The sequence below is a fragment of the Dunckerocampus dactyliophorus genome, chromosome 2, assembly GCF_027744805.1.
Source record: "Dunckerocampus dactyliophorus isolate RoL2022-P2 chromosome 2, RoL_Ddac_1.1, whole genome shotgun sequence".
NCBI lineage: Eukaryota > Metazoa > Chordata > Actinopteri > Syngnathiformes > Syngnathidae > Dunckerocampus > Dunckerocampus dactyliophorus.
Genome location: NC_072820.1, coordinates 26437882 through 26449028, shown reverse-complemented (window position 1 = coordinate 26449028; position 11147 = coordinate 26437882). Strand labels below are relative to the sequence as shown.

General features: G+C 42.6%; 1 protein-coding gene across 3 annotated transcripts in view; it reads left to right on the top strand.

Annotated features, from left to right (window-relative positions):
• The first annotated feature begins 360 nt into the window (after positions 1–360).
• Positions 361–11147, top strand: part of LOC129177034 (netrin-G1-like) — a 120673-nt gene continuing 109886 nt past the window's right edge. For 2 of the 3 annotated variants that reach the window (XM_054767725.1, XM_054767723.1), the window contains exons 1-2: positions 954–1345; positions 9619–10192. In XM_054767725.1, coding sequence (XP_054623700.1) covers positions 9947–10192 — 246 coding nt within the window. In that variant the 5' untranslated portion in view covers positions 954–1345; positions 9619–9946. Of the gene's footprint in view, positions 633–953; positions 1346–9618; positions 10193–11147 lie in introns of those variants that run through there. The other variant, XM_054767724.1, reaches the window with a different exon arrangement.

Below are 11147 nucleotides of genomic sequence, written 5' to 3'. Positions count from 1 at the left end.
TGTTCCCTGTGAAGTGCATGAAAACTGGACATTTGTATCCCCCACCCAAGACGATTACATAATTCCAGAATGAAAAGGTTACTTTTCCGGGTGTCAGGAGGTTAACGTGTACAGTACCAGTCAAAAATGTCTAGACGCTTTGCTTCTGCTATAGAACGAGAAGATGTCCCTAAACTTTTGACGCATGCCAAATTGCTGTGCCATAAACAAACATCATGTTGACTGCCATAAATAAGGTAGTTTGGCACATGTTCATCACTGCTGTGACCTTCAGGCTCGTGCATCAGGCGCGGTTATCACCTTCCTCATCCAGCATCACTTGCACTCACCCAACTACATCCCAACCCTCCCCCACCCTGGCTGCCATTAGGGCGAGAATTAAAAATACGCGGTGAGGGCGACGTGTCACGGCGCTGCTTTGGCGCGCTGCAGCGTGGTGCCCCCCACGGAGGAGGAGAGGCTGACATCCACGGGGAGAAGCCCAGCACTGTGCTGCTCGCTCGCCGGGAGTCCTGCGCCGTCCTTGGCCAATTATTAATATGATGCTGCTGCTGCTGCTGATGTCCAACTTGGAGCTGCATGGGGACTTGTTTTCTTTTCTTTACTCCCCATCATACGACACTTAATGAAAGGTAAGATATCATTTTTACCCATGATTAGGAACTTTTTTTAAAACATAATAGTGCAGTTTAATGCAAATTGTGACGCTTTGTATTCACACGTTCTCGCCTACCTTGCAGCTACGGAGCACTGAAAAAAGTTTGAATGCAAAATTACACCTCAGCGACATCGAATCGTGAACAATGCAACTTTAAAAAGACACCCATGTCCATCGTCACGCCATTTCATCGAGTTTGTGCAAGTTTAAGGTCATTGCTCAGCGCGGCAGATGTTATCTTTAGGACCCGGCGGACTCTACACGTTGACGCTTCCTCAGTTTTGGACCTGGTAGCTTCGTTTGAGGAAGGTTTCTTATCTCGCTCCCTTTTACGTGTGCAACAAGGAAGCCCGTGGATTTGCACTGCGTGGTGGACTTTGACATTGAAGTTTGGGTCCTCTCGAAACAGAAACAACAACAAAAAACTGGTTCGAAGTGATTGTAGCCAATATACTGTAGCGCTGCGCCACAAGCTGCGTTGCCTGCCTGGTGCACGGCGTGCACTCCACCACCTGCAGCACGGCGTGCACTGCACAAAGATTGCATCTCGGAGTCCAATTCGGCGCATAATATTTGGAGAAAAGTGCTTGTTTGCTGGGTGGAAGTTGGACAAGATGTGAGGGCTTTTGTGCGCAAAATGCGACTCGTGGATAACTTGTTGAATGATCCAGGCAGACCCCGTTGAATGTGAGTATTTGCACTTCGTTGCATCCGAAGTAGGCGTCTGGTGGTATTTCATGGATGGTTTCTTCTTAAATAAGGCTTGTGAAGTCATGTGAAATTGCATGAAGTGACATTATTTGGCAAAAGATGTATTGATCACTGCTGCACAATAAAGTCCAATATATGGAAATGAACGGACATGCTCTACTATGAATAATGCAGCAATGGTTGCAAGAAAGAAGGGGTTTAGTTGGTAGTGGGTGGGGATGGGGGGGAGGGGGGGGGCGTCATGTTACCACTTTCTTGAAAAAGGAAAAAATAAAGAAACGTGAGCTAATGTGATTATTTTTACCTCAAGGTTACTAAACTGGCAACAACAAGAGAGAGAGAACCTGAGGAGGATGATGAGGGGGTGGGATGGGGGGTGGTATGGTGTGGGGGGGGCTGCAGAAGGACAAAGACAATCAGAAGCCAAATGTGTGCCTGCACAGACGTGTCAGCGCTTGCCAACTGATCCCGCCGTGACTCATGTTGGACCATGACGATGGGTTGGAGGAATTGGGGGGAGCTGTTGGCTCAAGATGCCCCCCCCAACTCTCCAGCCAACCAGCGCAAAAAAGCATTGCAGGGCTCCAACTGGCCGCCTTGCAAAAGTTTGCCATTCGATTGTGTGCAAATGTGTAAAACAAACAATCACAGAAAAACCCGAGCAGGTGCTCTGTACAAAGATGCGTAATAGTCGGTATTGTTGCATAAAGGTAGCGTTGATTACGTCCTGTCAGTGTTGGTTTTTCACGTGAAAGAGTTTCCATTTGTCACATCAAGTGTTTACCTACAGAGAAGACAGGGCGTTGATTGGAAGAAGGCCATAATTGCAGGAGGCTGATATTACCTGATGTGGAAACTCATTACATATAACAGCTTCATTTTTCTTCACTTAAATGATCATTTGGAGTGCATGAAAAAAGTGGAAAGGAAAGTGTATTCCAGCAGCAGAGCCAATGGTGTAATAGCGCTGATGAGTTGATTGTCAACAACAGTACAGTAAATGCAGCTGCTGCCATCTTGTGGCGTTATTTCGAAAACAACATCAGGAGGTTACCTACAGCCGCAGCTGCTAATGTCATATTTTTTTAACCCTGTGCTAATGAAAAACCTTGATAATTATTTGCTTTGATAGGCCATGCTCCCTGGCGGTTAATTGAATAGAGGCGTTAAGTGTGATTTATTTTTAATTGTACCCCCCACACCCCCACCTGGTCTATCCCATAATCCTCTAAGAGCATATATTGATGAAATTTAAAAAGGAGAAGAGCATCCATCTTATTCATCAGTGTGCTCTCGTGTCCATGGACACATGATTCCCACTGAGCATCCTCATCCGCTCCACAGGTGGCAAACTCAAGGCCCGAGGGCCGATTTATGTGACCGTAAACATCTGGAAATATTGCGATGTCATAAGAGACATGTACTTCTTCATCGTTCTTGCTAAATCTGTATTTTTGTGTACTTTCGACAAGAAAACCAGGGGAAAACCCCCAGCAAAATCGGAAAAAAGAAGCAAAAAAGGCATAATGTAACAAGAATATTGGCATAAAAATGAGATATCGGTTCATATCAGTATCGTTTTTTCTGCTGTTAATGATATCTGAATGAATTAATTATTTCCAAGTGTGTTCTTTCAATTTTAAATATGTAATTTGCAACAAAAGCGCTGGTTATGCGAGGGGCGGAGTAAAGCATCGTCCTTGAATTCTTCTTCTAATGTAATCTTAAATGTTTTAATATCTAATTTAATATCTTTCATGCGTGATGTGCTGAACGAGCCAACTTTATCATTTCACCCATTGTGTTAGTCCAGAGTTTCATACTTTGCACTTTGCTTTGTTTTTATACAGACGTTTGTGCCTCATAGAAATGTGCAGCTTTCCAAATGGTATGGTTGAATTGGATTCTTAATTGAACATTTATTAAGACTAACCTGTCTTACTTGTTGATAGTAAGAGATTATGTTATTTTACTTGCTCATCATTTTTTAATGACTATTTTGCTGAGATAAAATGTTTCAAATAAATATGGCCCTTTTTCTATAACTTGTATTGCACATTACAGTATTTGTCTTATTGTTTTGTGTAATTGTGAATTTGTGAAACAAGCATCATGTGTTCATTACACAACATTAGTTTGATGTTAGTTTGCTGCCGATATCAGTATCGGTAATGAACCCAAACAAACTGAATATGCTTGTTTTCAGAATGCATTTCTTTCGAGTGTTCTCACATTATTGACTGAAAACCTGAATGAAAAGCAGGCTTGCGGGCGCCTCATGTGGTCGTGGGATGCTACCTCGTGCCCGTGGGCACCATGTTGGTGACCCCAGTGCTGGACAATATTGGTATGTCTGTAAGAAAATCAATATGGAGCATCTCTGCTAGTAATAGTAGTATGCTTTGCCATGTATGACACAAAGCTGAGATGCAGGGTGTGTTATGTATTAATGTATTGGTTTTAGCAGGTTGACAAAATCAAAAGTATCAAAATGGCCACTGCATCCTTTGAGGTTTTTTTTTTTTCTAAGTGAAAAAAAAGTTTGAATAACCCTGTTTTACATACTACTGTTTTAATACTGATGAACTTTCAGCATGTGAGCAGATTGGGTGTTTGTTATTTCACTGGCACACAAAGGGAGGAGTACAAATGAATCAAATAGATATGCTGGTGGGGGGTACGGGGTTTGGGGGTGGGGTGGGGGGGTGGGTGTTTGGCCGCCTGCTGACTTTGAAAACACTTCCACGCTCCAGCTTCCTGGGGACACCGTGCAAGTACACACAAGGAGGCGTTTCACTGGCGTCCAAAACACGGCCAGAGTGAAAGCGACAGAGAGAGCGAGGGAGGGGGTGAGGTGGTCATCCCCCCCACCTCATCATCCCTCTCACTGCATACTGAAAGCTACTATAATATTGATGACTTTTTATTATAAAGTCTGACCTCGCGTTTTTTTCCGAGTGAAATTGTCACTTTAATGAGATTCTGCTTTGACAATATTGAATGCTCGCCTCTCACATTAGTCACGCAATGACTCACCCACAAAAGACACACAGCACCGAGGAACCTCCAAACTCCACCTATTTACCCCTTAAAAAAAAAGAGTGGATTTTGATAACCAAATCCACCATTCATGCAAGACCTCAGTTCACTTCTTTTTACACTTGTATGAGTGTTACCAACATGAAAACGTTGCTTCAAACAGTAAATAGTGGGTTTTATCAGCAGCTCAGAATGGATCAGCACTATTTGCATTATTTCTTGTACACATAACAAAAAAAAATAATGTGAAATCAAAAAAAATATTTTGCTGACAAAAAGATTTGCAAACAAAAATAATGGATTTTAAATTGAAAAAATATTTGCAGACAGAATTATTTTGAGCAAAACTTCTCGAAAACAAAATGTATAGTTTCATGAGAATAAAAAAAAATGTAAACAAAAGCAACATTTTTTATAATAATATAATAATTTTGTTGACAAAGCTTTCTTGAAATTTCAAATCCATTATTTTTGTTTGCGAATCATTCATTTGATTTCCAATCCATTTTTATTTTGATTGGATAAAACAACGCAAATTTCCCTCCATAGAGATTTATAGTCCTGTCATATCATATATGCCAAATATTTTTTATTAACAACACCAAAAAGATATAATGAGATAGTGAGCAGTATACTCACTTTTGTGAAGTACTGTATTAACTCAGGTCCGCTAGGAGCAAGAACTAGGGATGGGACCGATCCAATCCAGTGTCTGCATCAGGTTCCGATACCAGCGTAATTCACATATCGGAAATATCTGATACCGCATGCGGAGATTTCGTCTGTGCTTTAATGTTGTCAGAAACGTAGCCAGAAGAGTATCAGCAAATGCACACACACACACGCACACACAAGCGCTTCTAACAGTTGGACATCATAAACTCTTAACACTACACAAAACTTGGCGGCTACAACATCATACTTGCCTGTAGAGAGGAGTTTATTTCAGTCGCATATCAAGTCAATAATAATAATGTAGCAACCCGGAAATTATGTTATGTTAAGTTAAAGATAAAGAGTTCTGTGTTGTCCGACTGTCTGTGAAGCGTTAACGTTGTGTTTGTGTGCATTTATGGAGACAGTTAACTTCGCTGATATTCTTCTAGCTACATTTGCTGATAATCTTTTATTCTTTTGTTTTGTTCAATGAAGTGATTGTTATTCGACCACCTCCTTGTCAGTATTATGATGTCTGTTGTAACTAAAATATAACTATGTAACTACAATCCGTATCGGCAGCTATTGAAAATCTGGTATCGGGATCGGATCAGAAGTGAATAAATGTGGATTTGTTGCAGCCATTATGCTTAAAAAAAAAAAAAAAACTGCCAGGAGAATGTGGATTATGCTAAAAGTCTAAAACCGATCCAACATAGATGAGCTAGATGAGCATTATGACAGAATTGGTTGCACAATATAATTGTTCAGAAATGACCATGTGGTCACAGAGAGCCACGTTGCCCTTTACGCTTTCTACAAATCATTATTGAAGGTAAAAACATGTTTTTTGTGTGCTTTTTTTCTAATTTTTTTGCTAAAAAAAAAAAAAAAAGTCGCAGGCCACATATGACTCCTGGGCCAGACTTTAGACACCTGTGTTCATGAGAGAAAATAACAGCACCAAGTTTTCATGCTGACACCTGTCTGTCTTTCATCCCACTTTCATTTCCATCAATGGAATCGCTGCAATATTTGCAGGATTAGCTCCATGTGCTGCTGCTTATTAGCTTCCTGTGTACCCTATTAAATTAAATATACCATATAAGGACGGGGGCTGCTCCACCACCCGGCTCCTGCTGGTGCTTAATTTGTCTGTCTTCATAATGAAAGCCAAGCATCGCCTTATGAAAGACGGACCACCGCCTATGATGCCGCTCAGATCAGCGGCTGACATTTATATTTATAAAATTTAAAAAGGAGAGGCGCATCCGCAGGAAAGCGATGTCTTATTCATCGGTGTGATCACGTGTTGATCGACATGAACACGCATGTCAATCAACCGAGGGCTGTATGCAGCCTACCACACCATTTGATGTGGCCCGCAGTAGTCTGCAAATAACGCACATCAATAAGACACATATCTACTCGTGATCAAAATTTGAAGACCTGTTGTAAAATTGCAAGTATTTACATTTTACATAGTGGTCACCAACCTTTTTAAGACCAAGATCCTTGAAAAATATATATCTGCAGAGATCATGTTATATATACAGTATATACACATATACTGTATGCTTAGCTATTATTTGTTGTTGGTTTCAACATTTCAGCTTTTTGTAATTGAGCCTTTTGTTGATTTTTTAAAATCATTTTTGCTGTTTTTTTACATTTTATTTTGCTTCAGCAGTGATGCAATGTCAAATGAGCCACGGGCCACCAATGGTCGCTGAGCCGCACATTGGGCACCCAACACCCCTACTTTTGTGGCTGTTGGTCTGGGTTGGGCATGTGGGGTCTGCTCATTAGCAAACCACAAATATTTGGCTTGTTGGCTCTGTGTAGTGGACGAGCGATGCAGATTGAGGAGAGAGTGGCTGGTCAAAGCGCAACAACTGACAGCCCTTAACGAGCGTCGTCGTCGTGGCTCAAAGGTTTTTTGGAGGTGCACGTCTATGAAGTTATATTTGTGCCCTCACTTTGAGGTAGCACAGGCAGACTTTGAGCCTTATGAACGTGCAATTATTACTGTTGTGTGCGCAAGCACATTGCTGCGACGCTGTCACCCCTTCCCTTTCTCGCTCGACCTTTTTGCTCGCGCGGTGGTGTGTCGGTGTATGAGGTGAGCCAGTACTGGTGTATCTCCGGCGGGGTTTTGGGGAATGGACTCCTTGCTGGGGCTCACGGGTTGCTGCCTGTTTAGTGGCGGGCGTACGGGCGTGTTCAGTGGACAAAATGTGTGGCTGTTGGTCGCTGTCTGGGAGGTGAGGGCACTGATATGATAATACATTTTTTAAAAAATGTTCTCGCGATCGACCGGCAAAGTCCCAAAGATCGACTGGTAGCTCACGATCGACGGGTTGGTGAGCCCTGTTTTACACTGTTGGATCTTAAGGAGGTTCTAAGTAGAACTTCAAAACACAAAAAGAAGAAATGGGAGTGAGACAAAATCATTTTGGAGTCAGCAATTTATTGCAAACAAGCACTAAAGTCAATGAGGCTATTCATCCACTGATCAAAAGTTTAAGACAAAAAAAGCAGAAATTCTCATAAAATAAAAATAAAATGTTGAAAAAAGGAGTCAATAATGAGTAGCTGAGCCATTCTTGTTAATCAGCTGAAAAATGGGTTTGGGCATGCTTGATGGCAGTGTTTCCAGGAGGCTAATGGGAATGTTGCTCCAAGTCGTGAAGATGGCTTCACGGAGGGCATCCCTCTCTAGTGGATCCCCTGTCTGGAACTGATGGCCATGTTTGTAAATTTTCTTTGCCATCCATCACCAAATGTTCTCAATTGGATTTAGATCAGGGGGACATGCAGGATGGTCCAAAAGAGTGGCCTTATTTCTCAGGAAGAAGTCTTTTGTCAGGCAGCCATTTTGAACTGCAACGTTGTCGTGTTAAAAAAGCCAGACGAGGGTCTTTAGTCATGAGGGATGCCCGCTGCAACATCTCCACATAGCCAGGTACCGTTTAATGCCCCCACACAACCAGAAGCTCCATTGTTCCATTGAAGGAAAAAGCACCCCAGATCATGATGGACCCCCCTCCACTGCGCCGGGTAGAAAACATCTCAGGTGGGATCTCCTTGTCATGCAAGTAACGTTGGGAGCCATCTGGACCGTCAAGGTTACATTTTTTCTCGTCATAGAATGAAACTTTCCTCCACCTTTCAATGTCCCATATTTGTTGCTCTTGTGCAAATACCAAAAAGGCAGGTTTTTTTGGCACTGAAGGAGTCGAGGCATTTGAAGAAATGGTTTCTTCTTAAATGCCTTCTTTCGCAGTTGGTGTCTGATGGTTATTGGACTGTACTCGGCACCAGGAAGAACCTTCGTTTGGGCCAAGGATGGTCCCGTGTCTTGACAGACAGCCTATCGGATCTTCCGGCTCAGGGCTGGTGACAATTTTTTGGGTCTACCACTTGACTTTTTTGTTCCATAAACCACAGGATCTTTGAAGAAGTTTCATATGGTTATGTAACTGCGTCCAACCTCAGCAGCAATGGCGCGCTGCGAGAGGTCTTGCTTTTGCAGCTCAACAATCCCAACGTGTTCAAAGAGAGAAACTTTTTGCCTTTTCTTTCCATTTGGACGGAAAAGTGTGCTGCATGCAGTTTCTGTTCAATTTTAATTTAATCTAATTATTTGACTATTCAATTATTGAACTACAATTATAATTATTTCACCATTTTTCTGTTACACCACCCTTTTTTAACAATAAATTACCGGTACACAATCTTGCTTCCTTGACTTCTGATTTAAAAACCCGTTATCTGTCACCATAATTAATAAATAATGCTAAGAATGAAATGCAAGTGCAATTATTTAATAATAACAGGGCAGGGGTGTCAAAATGTGGTCTGTGGCTTTTTTTTTTGTCATCATAAAATGTCTTGGCAGCTCACTAGTCTTATTACTCAGTGAAAAATTACAGACTGCTTACCTGCAATGTCGCAATTCTGTGCCACTGTAGCCCCCTCCCCAACAGGCGTTGCCACTCTGTGACTCTCAGCGAACTTCTGCCAGGCACTGTTAGCGTGTCAGCACGTTAGCCCGACTGACTGATGCCTTGTGATGGCACTGCCGCCCAAAAGTACAATCCTTCAAATACAGCATTTCTGTCTCCCTAGTAGACTTGAATATTTCCCAAACGCCTGTGAAGGCTCGGGGACAGGCGCAGCCGATGGGTTCCAACGAGGCAGTGGTTTGGAAAAGCAATAACTTAAATGCAGCGACTCGGGCAGATGGAAATAAGCCCTTTTGTATGAAAATCAAATGGAGATTGGGCTTTGGGGCTGCGGCTCCTCTTGAATTTCATACAATGATTTTGGCAAGGTTATTACGCAGGGATGCACGTAAAGCCGAGGAGGGCTAACATCAAATCACTTTGTCACATGCTTTTTACTTTGACATGCAGAGAGTGCAGCATTCACGCACGCTGGTTAAACTCCCTACGCACTCATTTTACTGCCCCGAAGCCACACTGAGCATCATCTGAAGTGTTTATATTTGACAAACATGGCACCAAACTGTCTTTTTCTCTTTTCCATAGGACGCTGCCCGTGGCTCAAAAACACCAGCGAGATCAAACCGAGACATCTGACAGCTGCGTCCTCTTTGCACATCGCGTCTGACCGCGAGCTGACCCGCCAGTCGCCGCTTGCTGGTTGGCACACCACGTGGCCGCTAATTGAAGGCGAAACGGGCACACACAGAGGCTAATCGTGGCCTGGAGCTGCGAGCTAGGATGCTGTCGCCGATGCCGAAGGCACCTGCACTACAACGCTCAAAGCTGAGGTCCGTCTAGAACATATTATCATCACTGCCACAGAACTTGTTAAAAAATAAAATAGAAGGAGAATTCCAGTGAAAGATCAACAATGCTCTTGAACGTTGTGCTCACCATGCATGCCGTGTACGGCAGTGTGACGCACGCCATGCAACACTACCCGGCAGCCTGGGGACACTATGACGTGTGCAAGTCCCAGATCTACACGGAGGAGGGCTTAGCATGGGACTACATGGCCTGTCAGCCTGAAGCCACCGACATGACAAAGTACTTGCGAGTGGCCCTCGACCCCCCGAACATCACGTGTGGGGACCCGCCTGAAACCTACTGTGCTTTGGTAAGTGGCAACCTCTGCATCCCCCTGCCGATGACACTGATGTGTGGGTCAGGGGTATGCCTTTTTCCTGTTTCCAAAGCAGAGATGAATGAGCACGTGGGGCGGCATGAAAGACACACAAATCATTCACTAGGAAATTTCGGAAAATAATCCATTCCAAAGTGAAACTCAAGAAGTTAATCGCTGTATAATTACAAAAAACAAACTTTGGATGGCCTGTGACAGAGGCATAGTGTTTCCTGTGGAAAAAACAGAAGCTGATGTATAATACATATTAGTACTAGTAATACTCGATGTCAGGGAGGTTCTGCTGTTTTTAAGGACCTACTAAAGAAAACACCAGTCAAAAATTCTCCATGTGACAGGAATGTTCTGCTGTTTTTTGGAATTTCCTGCAAAAACATGAGTCAAAGATCCTGGTCTGACACATGCACACTACTGTTTTTAATGACCTACTGATGAAAACGCTGCAACGATTCACTAAAAGAAAGAAATGTTTTGCTGTTTTTAGGAATTTACTGTAAAAAATAGAGTGAAATATATTTTATATAACAGGAATAATGCTCTTTTTAGGACTTGACTGCATAAATGCTAGTCCAATATCTTCTATATGACAGCGCTGTTCTGCTGTTTTTAAGGACCTTCTGAAGAAAAGGCTAGTTAAAGATTATCCACATGACAGACTATTTTATGAATGTACTGCAAAAACACGCTCTTTTTAGGAATCGACTGCAAAAGTGCTAGTCAAAGATCCGCCAAATGACAGGAGCGCTCTGCTGTGTTTGAGGACTTACTGAAGAAAAGGCTAGTCAAAGATTCTCCATGTGACAGGAATGTTCTGCTGTTTAATGAATGTACTGCAAAACTGTGAGTCAAAGATCCTCTGTATGACAGGAGTAATGCTGTTTTTGGGAATCTACTGCAAAAACGCATGTCAAAGATCCTCTCTACTGTA